General features: G+C 34.4%; 1 protein-coding gene across 13 annotated transcripts in view; it reads right to left on the bottom strand.

Moving 5' to 3' along the window:
- VEZT (vezatin, adherens junctions transmembrane protein) overlaps positions 1 to 20,551 on the bottom strand; it is a 66,037-nt gene that overhangs the window by 24,195 nt on the left and 21,291 nt on the right. For 5 of the 13 annotated variants that reach the window (XM_019732159.2, XM_019732161.2, XM_074326170.1 and 2 more), the window contains 6 exons: positions 19,332 to 19,460; positions 15,692 to 15,778; positions 10,116 to 10,291; positions 8,035 to 8,310; positions 5,097 to 5,246; positions 1,303 to 1,450 (listed from right to left, as the gene is read on the bottom strand). In XM_019732159.2, the coding sequence (XP_019587718.2) occupies positions 1,303 to 1,450; positions 5,097 to 5,246; positions 8,035 to 8,310; positions 10,116 to 10,291; positions 15,692 to 15,778; positions 19,332 to 19,460 (966 nt within the window). The remainder of the gene's footprint in view (positions 1 to 1,302; positions 1,451 to 5,096; positions 5,247 to 8,034; positions 8,311 to 10,115; positions 10,292 to 15,691; positions 15,779 to 19,331; positions 19,461 to 20,551) is intronic. The other 8 variants (XM_019732163.2, XM_074326165.1, XM_019732164.2 and 5 more) reach the window with 3 other exon arrangements.

Genomic DNA, 20,551 nt, shown 5'->3' with positions numbered 1-20,551 from the left:
AAGCCAAGGCAAATTTCAAGTAATAGGAAAGAGAAATAAACAAACAAGAGAATCAAAACATTTATGTGGATCTGAAAATTTTAAAGACATTACAGTTTATACAGTCTCAAAACAAAATGGATCTTGATAAATATGCTGTCAACTACACTTGTACTGATTTTCATGGTATCAAGTGAAGTTTTAAAGACTAGAAACAAAGAAATATCTAAGTGCAGTTTGCTAAATACTGAAAAGAAATTTAAAGATATCAAAAATACTACTGGAATCTTAGTGCACACACTTGTTTTTATAATATGCTCTCACTTTTGTTTTAGTTTTATTTTTTTCCTACTACTAATTCCAAAACAGTTTACTAAATGAATGTACCATAAATCATCACCAATCTCATTATTACTGACCTTTTATTTGCTGCCGTAGTATCATGAGCATACTTTGAGTATGAGTATATCTTTGGTTACTTGAGGGGATGGATCTGTAAGCTTAAAATTGCTGCAGTAAAGGGGACACAACTTTGTGAATACTGACTGGTATTCACTGTTATAGTGAAGCAGTTTATATTTTCACTAGTGTGTGAGGTCTCTCTGAATCTTCATTGATAATATCCACTTTCAATATCCTTGGCGAAATGTTTACTTATTATTTTTATTTGCATTTCTTTTATTACTAATAAGTTTGAAAGTTTTATCAGTCATTGGTCATTCCTATTCTTTTGTGAACTGGCAGTTCACGCATCTATCTTCTGTAGGTTTTACATACCTTAGTGCTCTTTACATAGAAAGAATTCAAACGCTTTGTTATAAATAATTGCATATTTTCCTGAGCCTGTTTACATTTAAAGTATGTAGCACTTGAAGTTTAGAAGTTTAATTCTTATGTAGTCAAATATATTCTTTTCTGTGGCTATTAATGTATGAAAAAATTCTTGTTCTGAACAAGAATTTTAAAGATTTTCCAAAGGAAGATGTAGATCTTGTAAGTTCTTCACCCATGTTTGTTGAAACCTGGCTAGTAAATAAAATCACTCATATTAGTTTCCTATTAGAGTAAACTCACTTATCTCTAAACTCTAAGAATTTTAAGTATTTTAATATCAAACTGTAAGTATCTTCTTATCCAATCTTTATGATGCTCTCCGCTTTTAAAGGCAGCTTCACAAACATCAGTAAGGCTATCACAGTGATGGAAGGCACCAAACAATGGCAGGTGAATTTACGGTGCACCGTTTATGGTCAGAAAGTACAGGCACTATCCAAGTCCATCTACCTTCTCTTAGCCCTTCCTTCCCTTCCACAAATGGCTTACCTTCAGTGCAGGCAGGCTGAAGCCATCAGTCAGGTTATGCGCTTCCTCTTCAGAAATCTGCTCTTCACTAAGTCCCAGCCCCAGCTCCTTAAAAGGCACCACACAGATGTAGTTGGTTACATTGTCACTCTCAGAGTTCAGGGGGTAGGTTAAATTAGGTTAAGGCAATCAACAAAGCCTCTGCATTAAAGCTTAATAATGGGCACAGTAAAACTGGCCAAAGTTGTCTTTTCTAATCTTTATTCTGAATTTTGACTAGAGGAGATTGACATCACTTTAAAAGAAACTAACCTTAAAATCCAATACATTAACATATTCAGATATCTTACAAATACTTGTCAATATTTTTATATCTAAACAATTAAAACTTCAGTTTTTTATAAGTGCTAAAGGGCCAATTTAGTTACTTTTGACAACTATCTTTTGAAACTGTATTGTGCGCTTTATTGTTTCCTGGCTCAGCCCTTACCACCCGCAGTATGTATTTCGCTTTTCCGCCCACCCTGCATACTGCAGGGCATCATTAGCGGGCCATCATCTGAAAATACAGAACTACTGATATAAGTAACAGCCTGCTCTATCTATCTACGTTGTTTGCCCTAGATAAACCCAGTTCTGTTTGACCCAGTTCTGGTTCTGATTTCCTCTTCCTCATGGGCTACTATCAATATTACTATGTGATTTCCCCCCTTTAATTGTTTGTTTTTTTAAAGAATTATATCCATATAATTCTTGATATTCAACTATTCTTAGATTTCTACCATATTCCTATTTGGTCATGTTATAATAATCTTTTGATATAGTGTCAGATTGAATCTATAAATATTCTGTTTAAATATTTTGTATCTCCATTTATGAGACTGGTCTATAGTTTTTCTTTGTAATATACATCATGTTTTGGTATTGAGATTATATAGTTATCATCATAAATAAAAGATGTAGGGGAGGTTTTCTAACCTTTTCTATGGTCTGAAATAGTTTTTCCAAAAAAACTATAAAACCATCTGGACCTGGTAGTTACATTTTTTTATTCATTTAATTTTTGAATAAGTAATATACTCACAGGATTTAAAATTCATAAGGTATTAAGGAATACAGTAAAAACTGCTTCCTACCCGTCCCTTAGCCACCTAGTTCCTCTACCTAAAGGCAAAAGCCACCGTTACCAGTATCTTCTGTATCCTTCAGATAGTTTATGTATACATACATAAAAGCAAGTACAAACATAAATGTGTATGTATATGGGGTTTTATATATATAGACACACACACATGTATCCCCTCATACACACATATACACAATCCTGGCTACACACAAATGGAAGGGTAATATAAGGTAGTATAAATACTGCTCTCTGCACTTGGCTTTGTTTTTCATTTAATGATATAACTTGGAGATCATTCCACAGTAATGCATCAAGAACGTTATCATTTTTTATAGATGCATATTTTCCCTTGTTTACATATAACCAGGTGCTTTCTTTTTTAAATGGAGTGTTTTTTTTTTTGCTTTTTTTAAAATCACCTCTAAACCCTTCGGTTTTTAAAATTCTTTTTAGGTCAGTTTTAGAGATTTTTGATAAGAAATAATCCATCTCCCCCTACATTTTCAAAGTTGTATATACCAGCCCCATATAATTATTTAAATTTCTTCTACATCTATGGTTATAGGTCTGTTACTACTAGTTTTATATGACACTCAGGCATGCGAGGGTTTATGTATCTTACTGGTCTTTTCAAAGAAATAGTTGGTGGCTTCTTTCCAATTCTAATTCCTTAAGGTTTCTTATATAGAGAATTTGACCTGGCCCTTGCCTACCTCTTCATCTCACCTCACTTCACCTCCCAGCTTACTGTGCTCCAGGCATGTTGGTGTTATTTCTGTACTCCCATCATGCTGAATTCACTCCTGCCACCAGATCTTTATACTGGCTGGTCCATCGAACAACTGAAACTCGATCTTGCTCCTCATTCGATAGCAGTTTAAATGTCAGCTCCTCAGAGAGGCCTACCCCTACCATTCAATCAAAAGCAGCAACTTACCAAGCACTCTCTATCTTATTCCCCTGGGGTTATTTTTTTCTTTTATAGCAAATATCTGAAAATCTTGTCTGTCCACTTTCTTTTCATTACCTCATCCACTAGAAGGCAAGCTCCATGAGAACAAGGATGTTGTCTGTCTTGTTCATTGCTAGGTCCCCAGTGTCTAGATAAGTGACTGGCACAGGGAACTCATGCAATGTGAGGTCTTTGTTCGGCTACCCCTCTTTGTTCGCCGCCCCTCACTAAACTATAAGCTCCCTGAGGCAGGAAGCATGTCTATTAAGTTTACCACTGTATGTCTAGTGAGCAGCATATTGCTTGGCACTGAGCTTATACTCAATAAATATTCACTGAATGAATAACTACTTGCAGTTCACATGCCACGCTGTCATTAGTTCTTTCAGTATCTTTGCCTCCTTCTACTTGTAATGCAGACTCTTACATCCTCAGGCCGACTCCCACTCATTCCTTGGGGTAAACTCAGGTGTCACTTCACTGAAAGCCTTCTCTGACCCCACAGGCCAAGCAGACTGTCTTCCTATGTTGGAAGGCAAACTGGGCACTCACACTGTGTTATGAACACTGGCTTATGTATTGACTACACTTAAAAAATCCTTAGAAGTAAATAGTACAAAGTTTTCTCTCTGTCTTCCTAGCCCGTAACAGGCATGTATTTATTTAGGCCTGGGTGAACTAAATGGACCAATTCTTGACTAAAATTGAAATGCTTTCTCTCAATTTCCAAAGAGGTAGTACAGTATAGTAAATATACATATACATACATACATGTATATATAGAAAGAAAAGGTTTTATATAAGTCCTACAGTCAAGACACAATTTTACCTCTTACTAGTTGTGTAACACTGAGCAAATCACAACAAATGGAGATTGTAGTTTTCTCATAAAGTGGAATATAAGAAAATTTAGCTGGAAAGGTTTATATAAGATAATGATAGAATATAAAGCACTCTATAAACTTTCAGCATTATGTAATATATTTTATTTTATTACAGGTGTAGTCTTTGCATTCCATTTACTCATAATTCACTTATTAATCTTAACTAAAATAAAGATCTTATGTACTTTTATTTCCTGACTAACAAGACTAATTTTCTGATTTAGAAAATTTAAGTTGTCAATTTATTTGTCATAAGTCTTTGACTACTTATTATAAGCCAGACACTGTCTAAGCACGTTATATGCACTAATCTATTTGATCTCAACAAAAAAACAGATTAAGTTATTGCTGCCATTTTAAAAATGAATAAAGTGAGATAGAAAGAGTTAAGAAACTTGCTTAAAGTTACCTACGCAGTAACTGATACAGCCAAAATTTAAACATAGATGATCTGACTCAAGAGCCTCTATTTTTTGAAAGGGGAAGGATTTCCTGTTGCTAGTTTATTTCCATGTCATGACACAAATTTACCACATTCAGTAATTGAAAAAAAAAGTCAGAGTTAGCAAAGTCAAGTTCTTTTGACTTTATTCTTTGGACCAGTAAAGGGAGGGACTTCAAATTTTTTACTTGTTAAGATAAGCCACATGAAAGCAGAAGAACTATCTTCCTGTCTGTTATTGTCATTCCCCGAGGAATGCATTTCCAGTTTTAAAATAGAAGTGATAATGGAAATTAGCTTCACAAGAGGCAATCACAGTTCATAGTTAACTTTTACAGGATGCAACTATAATATCTATATTCAGGACTATGGAAATATTGCTTATTCTTGCATATTGACATAAAAGGATATTTTTTCAGCATATATAGGGTTGCGAGCCTTGCTGCTTGAAAGTTGGCTCTTACAGTTCTGTAGACAGCTTTCCGAAGCCCGAGGAGATGCTGACTGGGATGCTGTCCAGCTTTATTAAATGGGCAAGCAGCACTGACCCTGTCAAGCAAACTTGAAAAGTAAAATGTGATACAACTGTACAGGTGTCCTAAAGTTTTTGTTTCCTAAATCCACAATTCTATTAAACTTAGAAAAAAATTCCTTTTCCATGATTTTCATTAGAAAGTGATTATAAATATCCCAACTCATAAATAGCCAATCCCTTTTACATATATAGCCACCAGGAAAAAAAGCAAATGAAAAATTAAAATCCCAGAGTAAAGGCTTCCTCATATATGGGGAAATAAAGAATTTTAGCTGAAATATAGTAAAAATGTAGGAATATTTATGTAAGAAATTGCAACTTTTTTATATAGATTCTCTACTTGGTAAAATATACTAAAGTGGTACTACTTTACATTTATTTTTCAAAACCTGTATGTACAGTAAATATGAAAGCCTTAATTATAAACACTTTCACATTTCTTAATATGCGTTTACATATGTTCATCAGTCATATTTTTGGTCACTTGTACAGAACAATCAAATACTGTACAGAAATGCATTCTGTACATTCATAAAAGTAGGGTAAAATGACTTACCCACCTGCTGCCACTGGCACTTACCTACTCAAAATGAAGTAGGGGATGCAGAAAGATAACAGGACCAGTGGCCAACAGGGGAATGCGAGTAGAAAGGCAAAGTAAGGGTTACTATGTAGTAGCGTAGCTACTCTCAAAACTGTTGAAGAGGAAGCACATTCCAAAAGATAAATGGGGAATACCTATTTACAACAATGACATATAATCAAACTACAAATGATTAAATATTACATAGTTATCAGATAATAGTTTTTTTCACCTAACCAGTAACCTCTCCCAATAGCAAAACAAAATATTGGAATTTATAATTTTTACACTATAACCACAAATTTGTAAAACAAGACATCAAACACAAAACTTTAAAAATGATAAGCCAATCTATTTTAAAATACATCCAGGCATTAAAAATCTATTAAAAAAACAATAAACAATGACTGATAGGCTTATTTTAAAATAAGGGAATGAGGCAAAGAAAGGTTAAATTATTTGCTAGAGAGGACAAATTGAGGCAGAAGGAAACAGCACTCACATTTTCAACATATGGCTGTTGTTTGTGCTCTCTTCTATTTACTAAATAAGTTTTAAAAACTAAAAATATTATGACTCAAGATTTATTATTCCTCATAATTTTTTTTCCAATCAATTCTGTTAGATGACAAGTAAAGCGCAATTTGTTCCAACATTTCTTCTGCCTGTCTGCATCTGAGCAGACAGAAGTCATAATCGAGGTAAGTCATGTCTATGCAGCCCACTTTCGCTCTTTATGCCTATTCATGCGTAAAAGCTGGACAATGATAAAAGGCACAGAATCCTCCAACGTGCCTGAGCATTAACTGGACATGTAGCCACTTTACTTAACCAGTCAGTCCTCTCAATAAACTACTGTGCAAGTCAAGAATGAAATGCAGCTCTTTCAGATTCTTGGCTTGATTTTTAACTTTTAAAACTTGTCATTCAAACAACTTAATATTTGCTAAGCTCTATCATCAAGAAGTGGAATTTAACTACAATGGAAGGACAAAAATTAAGAGACAGTGAGGACTGTTACATTTTCAATTGAGCAGAAAGAGACGTAATAAAATCTCTCCTGTGTCTCAGAATTGTTTAAATACTGTTCTGGAACACAACAGAGTGAAGAATGAAATGACTACTGGAGATTCTTCCACTTCCCTGTTGCATGATTTTTCAGATACAGCTTTTATGTTAAGACTGTTTCAGTAACATTCTAGAGCAGAGCAGTGAAGGATATGGTGACTACCAAAGAGTCTCCACTTCCCCTTTTCATGATTTTCCAGATACAACTAATTAAGAACAATAATTACTCTTCACCATATACTTACTTTCTCCCACCTATAGATTTCAAAGGTTACGTAAGTTACATAAATTATTAAATACAGTAAAACTGTCATCTGTTAAGTGTTTAGCAGGCAGCTTTGCGCTGGAAACAGGCTTTAGCATCAGATGGAATGGATGTGAACATTTGCTCTTCCATTTATAATTGTATGCCTTTAGTTGTATGCAAAATTACCTAGGATAGTACATGGGACATAATTGGTGCTCAGTAAATATAACTTTCCCTTAATTAATAGAATAAATAGTCTATCCTGTAGCTTAATACAATTACAGCTAAACTGGTGAATATTTAATTTCCCATTTGCATGATATTGTGAGAGTATCAATGCCGTAATAGCCAACATTTACCTAAAAAGTATTATTCTTATTGCAGTGATTACTTTCTAAGTTGTATAAATATCTAATTACCATGTTGTACACCTGCAACTAATGTCAACTGTAATTGAAAAATAAAAAGATAAAATTTAAAAGAATAAAAAAAGTATTATTAATACATGGCAAGATTTTTCAAAATGAATGTCAGATATATCTACATTTAAACAGAGGAAAGAGAGCATCTGACAGGCAATAAAGGGAACAAGCATTTACTGGGTAACTTTGTATGGTAAATTCAATGTTAGAATCTATTTATAATCTCATATAATCACATGGTAACACAGAAATAATCATGATTCTCAAAGCACTTGGTTTCTCAAAGCAGATAAGCAGAATCATACTACATATTAAACCTAGCATATAATACATTTATTTCTTCACTTAGCAGTTAGTTGACTTTAATAAGTACTAAAGAGAAGCCTACTTTTTTCTGTAAATGCAACACAGAAATGAAAATAGATAATAAATATTCTAATTTAACTATGTAGTAGAAAAGAATTATTTAAAAATAACATGAAAAATGAACTCACAGTGTAAATCCTCTGGAAATGACTTCAGTTTCTTGAATGAGACGTAACGCTTTTCTCACAAGGTTAGTAAAAGCTCGACTATTTGTTGCTGTATCTTCCAAACGGACATTGTATTTTTTTAGGGTTACTTGTAGTTTGGCTGTCCTCCATAATCTCAGAGCTCTTATGATCAGATAAACAAATAGAATCACTCCCCATAGCAGCCAGGAAGATACAATCCACCAAGTGGGAAGCATAATGAGCAAACTAATGAAGGCAAACAGCACTGAGACATCCCTATAACACAGAAACCAAGAAAATGATATCCATAAGACTAGAGAAAGATGAGTTACTTTACCAGTAATTTAGGTTTACTACAATAGATAAAATGCTAGCTTCTTTGTAACGCATGCCTTAAAAAATATGATGTTTAAAAAACTCATGTGAAATAATTAAAAAATATCTAGCAAACAGACATTAGTGCTTAGGTACTAAAATCTGAACTAATAAGTTTAGGTAAAGGACATAAGAAATAGGTACCTTCTGAAATGACCTTTTTTTTTTTGCTTTTTTAGGTTTGGATTCTTTAACCTAAAAATAAATTATAGATTTAAAAATTCAATTTTACAAATTTAAAGGTAAAAATAATTTTTACTAATTTTAATATTAAAATACTTTAATATTCAAATATAGTATAAATTCCTTTTCCCTAAAATCAGACTTTAATCATTTGAACAGCAATGTATAATATCAAGAAAATATAAGGATTTTTCCAATTAGAAATAACATATACTTGATGAGTAATTGTTTTGAATAAAGTCATCTAATTTTAAATAATCATCATTACAAATTTGGAATATATATTGTAGATCATAATACGGACAAGCTTTGTACTTTTATGCTGCTTTAACTAAATTATGAAATTTTTTAACCATTACAAATCTACAGATTAAAATACATCTTTTAAGCAATGAAGGCTTTGATGAGAATGTGTATATATAAGAAAGAGGTGAACACAAGGGAGGTGTGTCTGAAAAACAACATCAACAATACCTGAAGACAGTTACAGTCAAACTACAAAGAAAATCACATGTAAGAATGCTTCTTAATAAATATTTTCCTGCCTTAATTTCTCTTGGAATTCGTTACTTTTAAACAATGCTAGTAATATCATAAAGCAAAATCTCACCAGATACTTGTATGCTTAATCACATTTGTGGCTAAAGAAAACTTGAAAGTTGTAAAATTCTTAAAACCTATGGTTCCTTCTAGCAGCTCAAGTTCTTGTATTTTGAAAGGATAAGATGCTTTACTTCATCAAGATGGTATGAGTGACACAGATTTGGAAAACAACATACTTTGCTGTCTGTTACACTATGAGGCAGAAGTCAGTGCAACAGGAAGACAGATAAATTCAGAATACTAAGGGCAATGAATGTAATTGCCTGTATAAGTTGAACCGTCTGAGCATTGATTTAACTCATTTAATAGACTAACTTTAACGGGAAGAGGACATTAACAGTTCTGGATATATAATCACTTCTTACTATTCTTTTTTTCTTAAACAGATGATGGCTTCGGACTTCTTCATTAGACCCACATATTTGAAGTGGTCGAAAAGTTTTAGGATAGTTTGAATCATCAGACTAGGATCTCTTCTCAGCCAACAAAGCAAGAGGTAACCATTTATGTCCATGTCCCTTCCTAACCTTGTTTTCTCTACAATGTGATTATGATATAATCTATTAATTATAAAGAAAAATAAAGAACTAGCTAGGCCTGCGTGCACACAGGTATATTTACGGGTAAGAGCAATTCTTTTGGCACATGTTATACCTGTTTATTGGGCTGTTAAACACAGAACTAATTATACTGAGTTGAAAGTATATAATAAACAAATTGGATTTTTTTTCCAGTTTCACTTTAAATAGTATGTACTTCTGGAAGGTACTTTTTTTTAAACCTGTGGTATGTCATCACATTAATTACAATCCTAAAATGTATGGAAGTTTGTAATGCCTTTGCAGTGGAGAGCACGACGATGGATTTCCTCTGCTGATACTCTGTATGTAAGCAAAGGATAGATGTTTTTTGGACAGTACCAAATATTAGGGGTTGCCAGGGAGCGAAGTGTTGGAAGGTGTCCATTTTCCTGTTGTTGAGGTTGCCCTGCAGACAGGATACTGGGATCAAGTAGCTCAATTAACTCCACATCCTCTTGTAACAGGACTTCCTGTTGCAGGATGGTATGTAGTGAGTCGAGTCGGAATCCAATATCCTTGCCATTAAAAGACCGGAAGAGAAGTATTAATACATACATAACTTTTTTATTAAATGCTAAACTCCTAATGCACTAATAAAATTTAGAGGTGTTTATTTTCAGTACACACTCCAAGAAGAAGAAGTAACAGTCCAATCTATCTTTTTATTTCTTTCCTTTAAAAAAAAATAATCTTTTTATCTTTCCTTCCTTTTTTTCAGTCCAATCTATCTTCAGTATGTTGTGTGGGGCTTTCTTTTCACTGTAAATATGAAATAGTACAGATTAAGGTGGATATTATTGAGCTACCAATATACTACTAATATAAAATTTTGATAGAGATGTATAGTAATTACAGATTAACAAATCTGCCTAGGTAGGCTTAACTGATTAAATTGTTGAAACACAACATGGAAAAGGTAATCCTGTAACACAGATGCTGTCCCTGGATACTGTAACAATATGTCTAATATCTCAGAATTACATCAGCAGGATCGAGGTCTTCTAAAGCTGGACCTTTAGATTCTAAAAATACATCATTAAGGAATGAAAGGCAAAACCACACTAATACGTGCGTGGCATTTATAGTTTACAAAATGCTTTCACGTGTACCAGCTCACTTATTCCTCCCTCTTTTCTTTCTATCCATCTATCAAAAAATATCTTATACATACCAGGGACCATGCTTGACACCAAGGACACAAAAAAAAGAACAAGACACACAAGTCTCTACACTTACAGAGTTCACAGTTTAATGAAGAAGACTTTAAAGTAAACAGTTACTACATAATGCCCAAAGAAGTGCCATGAGATATTATGAAAAGGACATAGAGGGGCCAAAATTTGCAATGAAGTCAGAGAGAGCAAAAGAAGTGATGCCTGAGCTGCGTCAAAGTATGAACAAGAACTGAGCTGATGAAAGAGTTGCAAGAGTGGGCTGACACAGAATAAAGCTTCTCTAGAACTGCCAGTCATCAATATTCGTTTTGTGCAGAGTGTATGTGCGGGAGGTCAGAGGCGAGGTAGCAACGTTAGAGCAGATCGTTTAGTTCTCACAGGAACCCTGTGACATATGTTATCCTGCCCTCCATTCTTATAACGTAGGAAACTGAAGCCCAAAGAGACGAAATAGTCCAGAATTCTGATTTCAAATCCTAAGTGTATACAGTCTGCTCCATCAGAAATTTAAAGTTTTACTTCGTATTAAATTTAGGAATAGAGTGATCCTATTGTAACATAAAAATAAAGAGAACTTTTAAAGTTCTTTAGCAATTAAAGTAGAAGAATCAGGCGCAGGGTTTGAAAGCAGTGGGTTTGCTCTCCCTAGTTGGGGAATCCTTCCCACACCAGAGTCCAGCCCTAGCTGATCATAATGGGGACTTAAGTAGGAACGCAGTGATCCATACATCAAACTACAAGTACACATCCGGTTGACTGTGGGTTTTATGGCACTGTTAGAGAAGAGCGTTTTTAATATTAGGTCTCTTTTGGTACATATATATTTATTTTCACTGATCCAAAACAGAACGCCACCTGAATGGAATATCGATCTTCCTTTTAGCCTGGTGTGGCTTTCTCACCATCTACTGACACACTGTGCATGTACCTCTCAGCCCTTTTCTGTCTCATATGTGAGCAATCACCTCTCTCTTCTTACAATCCTGATTCTAACATTAAGAACCACTTAATTATTTGATGTCCCACCCACTTTCATAAAGAGATAAAAGCACAGCTCACTTTATAGTACTGTTGGGTGGAGGGGGGAAGCAAAAGGGGCAGGAGTGGAGCAGGGTAGATTTTCAAGTAATCTTTAAAATAGATCTTCACATATTGGTATTGTTATTTGGTTTGGAACCCCAAAGCAGACATAAACATACGCAAATACAAGTATTAAAAACCAAGCTTTTGCTGCAAAAGCTTTAAATCATACCTTTTACGAGACCTCTCTACACCTATATATATATGGGTAAATTTAAAGAAGCCTAAATAAATGAAGGCTGAGGCTCACAGAGACAGGAAAGCTATTAAGGCAATGGGAGCTTTCCCTCTGCACAGACCATGATAAAGACATGTACTCACTTTCTTCAGCACCACTCCTTAGCATTAGACCTGTCTCCAAAATGGGGATAATGTTTTCCCCAAACAAATGTGCTTTGAGGCAGTATTAATAGCTTTGGAAATATTTGATTAAAGAATGTGACAAACTAACAACCTACAATCATCTACACATAAAAATAAACTTGAAAGGGACCAAGATACTCCAGATAACTAAAGCAGTATTATCTTAATTGTTAGATTGCCTCTACAAAGGAGTAACTTGAACTACAGTCTGATAATTATAGCTATAAAATTGAATTAGATTAATGAATTAATTTTCTTAAGGATAAATTATAAAAGATTACTCTTTAATTACAAAACTAAGAACTGTAGAAACTATGGAAACTGTACAATGTGGCAAACAAAATACTGGAGAAACAGATACCTACTAAATGAAGACACATGTCACAACAGCTCTATTTGGACTCAGGGCCAAGTCTCAAACATATGAAGACATTTAAAAGGTACTAATTTGATGGACGTAACTATTAGTAGGCATGATCTACCTAGCTCTGTGCTTCAGGGAGGTGGACCCTGCGATCTCTGGCTCCCCCTCAACAGGTTTGAATGCAAGACCTAGTTAGTACCTAGGTTTATATCCTGGTTCCACAACTTAAGCAGGTTAATAACCTCTCTGTTCCGGTTTCCTCACCTGCAAAATAAATGGTATCTTCTTCATAAGGTTGTTTTAAGGTTTAAGTAAGTCAATATTGTAAAATACTAAGAGTATCTGGTACACAGTAAGCAGTATGTGTTAGCTGCTAGTGTCAGTACACACGAAATAATTAAAATACAATAAAGTAAAGCACACATAATATAATACAAAGCATAGCATAGATAATTATTACGAGATTGTTGTAGAAAATAAGAGATCTGGCGAGCTGAAGTTTCTGGGAAAGGCCATGAGGAAGAGTTAGGACTGCTTATTGAAAAGATTCCAATAATAGCAAAATGGAAGGAACTGCACCACAGTATAATAGCACAGACATAGACAAACAGAATAGGGGTGGAACAAAGGAAAAGAAAGATGGGGTTGGCTGATGAAAATATCGGTGGTTAAGGCTGGAAAGGTAGCTTAGGGCCAAATTATGTAGACTCTTTTATGGCGAAGTGATGTATTGGATTTGATAGGATAGATAATGAGAATCTTTTTAGGATCTAATCAGAGAAATGGCATCAGAAGGTAACTTAAGAAAATTTCTGCCTGGATGGATGCAAAGTGTATGAAAAGCACAGCTAAAGAATAAAGAGATTTCTATTTTTTCCCCTAGGGATGCAGAAAGGAACTTATTTATGTGCTGATACACTTCAATGATCTTATACATTTTTTAACATATATAGTGCTGTTTGATAAAGCTGATGACGATCTAGTGAGATAATGTGTGAAAGCACTTTACAGACTAAAAAGTGCTTAAAAAGTGCTAATACCACTAAACTACCAATATAGTTGCTATAAGTGATTTCTAATCTTTAAGGACTACCTTAATAAAAATGAACAATGGCAAAGTGTTCAGATATCATGGAGCAATTGCCAGTATTTATATAAAATGAAAGAGGGATTGGTTCAATATCTGTATAGTTAATAAAAATTTAAATATGTCACAATCCAGGGGAAAAAGTCAAGCAACCTCATGCCAGAAGCCAACTGGGTAATTCCTTGTCCCATTACCCATAAACTATTCCTTAGGTATGCACGTCTTACAATTTTCCATAATTTAGGCACAAAAGGAATACATACAGAAGCTCACACTTACAGTGAAGCATCACACGAAACATAGCCAATGACAAAGAACCAAGAATGGAAATATTGGGACTATGCAGACTATGATAAAAACCACAGAAAAATGTATATGGGTCCATACACCTTACCACAGTCCTAGTATCACTGAAGAATGAGAATAGCTCCACCTGGACAGAGATGATATTCTATGTAGATGACAAGACACTTCATTGACCTTCTCAACATACCTACAAAGATGAAACCCTGAACGGAGAACTGGCCCTTTTGGATTGCTAAAAAAGTAATTTTAGTCAGTCAAAACATAATAATATTCAAGCTAGAGATGTACTGCATTTTAACGGAAAGAGCCTTGGGCTTTGAAACCAGTACACCTGGTTTCAAATTCTGACTCTATCACTCTCTACCTGAACATTCTTGAACAATTTATTTAATAAGTATTCTTAAACCAAACTAAGCTGTCTGAACCTCAGGCCCTCCGACTGGTAAAATGCACTCAACCTCATAGTGTCTGATTTCAAAATCAAAATGTGAAAGCACTTTGTAAACATTTCTTTATGAATGATAATTTACAGGAATGATAATTATCATCTTAAGGTCACAGGCCAGCAGAGGATCCTGAAAACCTCCTTACCTGTAACCTGATTACCCTATTAAGACTCACGAGAACATCATAATTCAATTTTTTAGCTATACTACCTGGATTTTGTATTGTTAGGATGTAAAAACTTGAAGTACTCCTTCTTGGGATTCAGGGGGTCAAGCAACAGATACATTACAGCAGAGAGAGAGAGAGAAAAAAAGCAAGCCTCACTGCAGTCACAAAGACTCTCGATGCTGACTATTCCAAGTCTTTGGGAAATTCTGTGATTTATCAGTCCTGGGAGACTAATAAAAGTTAGATTATTGAATCACCCCAAAAGTCAATATACCTTAATAGCCCATTTCCTCTGATATGAAGTTATCAGAGAATGGTAGATTAATGATAAATATATTAGGGAAGAACCACTTTCGATTTTGCCCAGACTTGGTAAATCATAGGCTATGGGATAAGGATAGAGACAGCCCAGTTCCTAATAAAAAGGGAGAAGATCCCACTTATAGGTAGATTTTCCCAGGTACTGAAAAAGGGTCATGTGAACAAAGAGGAATACACACAACTGTTGTCAAGAACTTAGTACAGAAGAGACCTTACAAATAATTACAAACCAATACAAGAGGAATAACTGTCAATGGAGGAAAATGGCAGCAGGAAATTAGTAATCTAACAAATATGGTTTTGATAACTACCAGAATATTTTATTCTAAGTGGCTAATAACCTCTTAGAACAACTATGAAACAATACTAATAAGTACAAATTCAAAGATTTCTAAAAATTGAAGAATTTTTTTTTTTTTTAGGTGATACAAACAACTTTATTTAATACTTCATGAAGTAGACAGTCTCCTTTTGGAAAACTGCCCAGAATATCTAATCAAAACCAATCACTGCCCAAATCAGTAGCAAAACAAATTCTGATTCATTGATTCTCTAAGAAACTGGAGCCCTGAAAATTGACAAAAAAAGTACAAAGGACACTTACCAACTTGTGAAGTAAGTCATCTTTCTTATTGCACTGAGAAAAAATCCAACTTTTGATGGTTTTAGCCACTTTTACCAGGATGCCCTGCTGAAATGAATTACATTGTATAGGATTATTAAACCACACCTAAACAGCAGAAAAATTTCGAATAATTTACATCTACTTAATCAAATTTTTTATCAGGAAAAGGGAGAAAACAATCATCCAGGTTATGTGTTTTGTCAGTATGTCTCAGCCTCCTTATTAGCGCCCAAATTTACTCCCACATCAGAATCACCCTTATTCTATTTTAGTTAGAAACATATTCCCGGGCCCCCAAAGAAAGGTTCAGACTCAGTACGTTTGGAATGAGGCCTGGAAATATGATTTTTAATGAGCAGTCAGAAGTCATCCTGAAGCAGCCCGTTTATCTTAGGTACACTATAATCGATGGCAAGATGATGGTGGTATATATCTCAAAAGGAAAACCATAAGGTACGCTAACTTCTCAAATATTAAGAACATTTCACTCTACAATACTAAGGTACAAAGATTATTTTTATCAATTTTAGAAAAACTGCCTCACTGAAATAAAAGTTAGATTATTGAATCACCCCAAAAGTCACTATACCTTAATAGCCCATTTCCTGAGCATGCCAGTAAATGGAACTTAAATTCACTGAGTGATTACTATATCCCAGGTACTGAAAAAGGGGCATGTGAACAAAGAGGAATACACACAACTGTTGTCAAGAACTTAGTACAGAAGAGACAGTACAAATAATTACAAACCAACACAAAATAAGAAAAGGTGTGGGAAAAGAAGAGGTCAAGAGGAACTAACACTGGAACTAAGCCCTGACAGATGAGTAGGAATTTAACAACAAAGGAGGTTAGAACAGGCAAGGGAATGGGATAATTAAAGGAGAGAGCCACGGGAAAGCATGCCACAGGGCTGGTGGCCTAGTCTGGGACAGCTAAATCCCAAGGGAAGGAGGGAATAGTAATCAAGTTAAAAAGGTACACTGAGATGAGTTTTAAAGGACTTTGGTCTTATATGCCACAATAGTGTAGATTTTATCCTCCAGGCTGAGAGGAGCCACCAAAGATTTTTATGCAAGAGAATGAAACAATAAAAATCAGCTTTTTAGAAAAATAACTGGCAATAGTGCAGAGGCTGTACTGGCAGAGAATGACCAGTCCAGAAGCATGATTAGAAGGATATTAGTCCAGCGAAATAATGGCATAGGCCTGAAACTAGGATAGCAAAAATGGTAATGAATAAGGGGTAGATTTTTAAAGACATAGAAGTTGACTTGATACATCATTTAGTGACCAAATCAGTATGGGAGTGATGGGAAATCGTAAGATAACTAAAAGGGTGGTAATTTGGGAATACATGAAAAAATATTTTGTTTGTAGGGTGCCGAGGAAAGACACTATTTTAGATATGTTGAAGCTGAGTTTCCTGGGGCACACGCAGGTGGAAATGTCTCACAAGCACCTGGAACTCCACAAATAGAAAGGACATAAGTATCCAATGAGGGCAAGAAAGTAGATGAGATTGCTCTAAGAAAACAGACTAAGCAGAGAAGAGGCCTGATGCTCAAATTTATGGAAGGAATGTTTAAGAGTAGTTACCAGAAATGCTTATGTATTTGACAGACATGGAGCAGTTATTGTCTGTTGCTAAGGTTCCAGTGCAGATACAAGAAAAAGGGGTCCTCGTGCTTTCTGTCTGTCTGACTGTGGTAGCCAAGACTGAATGGGGGAATCTAGGGAAAAAACATGGAGATAGTTTTTGCAAGTCAGAAATCACGTTGTAAAAAGTGAAGAGCCTGTTTTACTCCAAAGAGGAATCTTAAATATGAGTTTACAAGAGAAATGTTGGAAAATGATTCTCCTACACCCTTGCCTTCTGATTGATTCCACTTTTAAAAGCCTAAGGGTTAAAAGTAATTAAAAGCAAGCCAGTGATTCCTAAAAGAAAAAAAAAATCATGGGAAAAGAAACCAGAAAAGTATACAGAAAATGAATATTCATGGTGAGAATACCAGTACAGATACTCAGTAAGTGCTTTCACAGTAAAAAAAAAGTTTTAAAAAAGGTGATTAGTGTTAATGACTGTTTCATCATGAACTCATACAAAAATCTGCTTTCCAAAGAAAATAATTTGTACTTCACTGCTTGAACAGAATTTTGAGGGCAATTCTAAAAATATATCCACCAAGAAGGAACTAAATAGTACAAGTCTCTAAAATTTAGCTGCCTCAGATTTAGTAAAACTCCATTTTAGAAAAATATATAGCTCATACAGTTGAAATGTGTTAAGACTAAGACCACACAAACTTTCTAGACATGTGGTAATTTTGAAAAACATCCTCTGGCTATGCTTTTTACTGTTCCTCAATTTCTGAAGAAATGACATTTTAAACTCTCATTTTATTTATTATAAATTAATAATAACATTTCTACATGTAAAAATACCTGTCCTAAATGAAAAGGATTGAAAAACCCAAGAGATCAATGCTCACCTCCTGCCCCAAGATTATCCCTTGACCCTTTCTTTGTCTTTTGTGGCCAAGTAATCTCAAATCCAAGTTTTAATCTATAAATAACCAATTAGATATAATCTAGGTTTTCCTTTCAAAACCCTTCCTGGGAACATTCATATTTGAAAGGGGCAAGAAGAAAGGCTTTAAGTAGAGAGAACTAGCAAAACTGGTTCTGATCTCTGTGAGCTTTCACTTCCCTATCTCCTGTCTTGTGGGTATTAGTCAGAAAACAAAACAAAATATTTCCGTGGGATTTACTTTGCTGTTGTAAATGGGCCCAGCTTGGTTACCTCACACTTTAGGGGTTTTCTAAGAACAGGAGAAAAGACTTCTATTACCGTAGAGTAAATGAGCAAAACTTTAAAAGCCTCCTCCTGAAAGTAATTGAGTCTTGTAATAAAACATTGATTAAACCAAGAAATTAGGTAACCTGGTTATATTTTTTCTATTAAATTAGAATTCGGTGTGTTAAAACTGAAACATACTGGAATATTTTCTTTAGTAAATATGTCTAATAGGACATAAATGAATTCATTAGTTAATTCATTTTGTAGAACACAGTCAATGGAGATTCTTCTGATATCTCAGCCTCGTAATGCTGTACATCAACTCTGAGATATTTACTGCATAAAAATATGTAATACTGCAGATATTAAGGGCATCAGAAATTGAGGTATTATCGACTCCATTGCATATCCTTGAAAATGTTATAAAATATCTTACTAAATTGCTTTCTTATAGTTTGTGCTCTTTTTAAAAAATATATTTAAAGGAAAAAAAAATTCCAGTTAACATAGGAGTCCTAATAGGGTTCTCATTAAGGTTTTTTTTTCTGATCCCTTCCAGATAATGTCAATATTTAAATAAATATTTTAATCCTCAACCATATTCATTTCCATTCATTATACAAATTACCCATGAGATTGTCCAAATCAGCAAGGATTCACGTGTATCTAAACAGACAATTTTATACTACTGATGAAATATAAAATAAATTATTTCCAGTGTTGGGGAGGACATGGAGGCACTTACAAGGTGTTTTCTTATTTTTGTTTTTTTGTAAAGAACAAAAGATTAAGTCATAGCGGATGAGCATGCTTTCTTACTTTTGGCAGGGCTCTTGTAGGAGGCTTTTGTTGTCCCTCTGTGCATTTTTCTGGTTTTGGTGACAGAGAAGAACATATTTCAAAGTCTGTGTGTCCCAGATCCTGTAAGTACTGGTAAAGTGGAGAATTCTGAAAAAGACATTTTAAATAAAGCAAATTTTAAGATCATTACTATTTCAAAAGTTTTAGAGGCCAAACGCAATACCAAACTTCACTATTATGACTAGTATACTCAAATTCTTTAAGGCTTAATCTATAAAGAATTTAATGCCATTTAACATTAAAAAAAAAAAAAAAAGCCTCAATAATTCAACAGAGGGGCCCCAAACAGGGAAAACTCTAAATAAAATACACAGATTTTTTTGAGTGAGGACCAGCAAGGAAAAATGAATTTAGGAATATAAATAGATTTGTTGAGCAATAGCTCTGCCCACATTTTTGTAGTATTAGATTGCTTCATAACAGCCAATCCTGGCTATAGATAGCTCCTAAGAGGACCTAGAGTGAAAAACAGTTATTACTTGAAGCCAAGTAGAATTAGGCAGTGATTATACTGTATTAATTGTAATTTTATCATACAATCATATTAATTTATTCAAGCACAAATATGTATTATCTACTTTAGATAATACATACAGTGCCCGGCATGGTAAACAAACTTAAAACTTCAAGAAAGTTACCTAAGATAAGCTTATATACAAGTATATGGCAAATAAGACAGTGTTGCTAACAAAAGCATTAGAACAGTGGTTAAAAACAAACTCTGGAGTCAGAAAACATAGGTTCAAATTCCAACTTTTGCCGCTTACTAGCTGTGTAACCTATGGCAATTTATAGTCTTCATGCTTCAGCTGTCTCATCTAAAAATCAGAACAACAATACCTACTTCATAGGGTTCTTATGAGGACTAAACAAAGCACTTAGAACAGTTCCTGGCACATACATGGTCTGACACTTAAATTCGCAAACTTGTAGCAACGATGTTGCTAACCTTTTTTGGTATCAGAGGGATTATTCATTATGAATTTGTACCAACTCGACAAACAGTTAACCAAGTTTATTATTTGGAAGTGCTGAAAAGGCTGCGTGAAAAAGTTAGAAGTCCTGAACTTTTCACCAACAATACACGGCTCTTGCATCACAACAATGCACCAGCTCACACGGCACTGTCTGTGAGGGAGTTTTTAGCCAGTAAACAAATAACTGTATTGGAACACCTT

This window comes from Rhinolophus sinicus, linkage group LG02 (genome assembly GCF_036562045.2).
Source record: "Rhinolophus sinicus isolate RSC01 linkage group LG02, ASM3656204v1, whole genome shotgun sequence".
NCBI classification, from domain to species: domain Eukaryota; kingdom Metazoa; phylum Chordata; class Mammalia; order Chiroptera; family Rhinolophidae; genus Rhinolophus; species Rhinolophus sinicus.
This window is presented reverse-complemented; position numbering and strand designations above follow the sequence as displayed.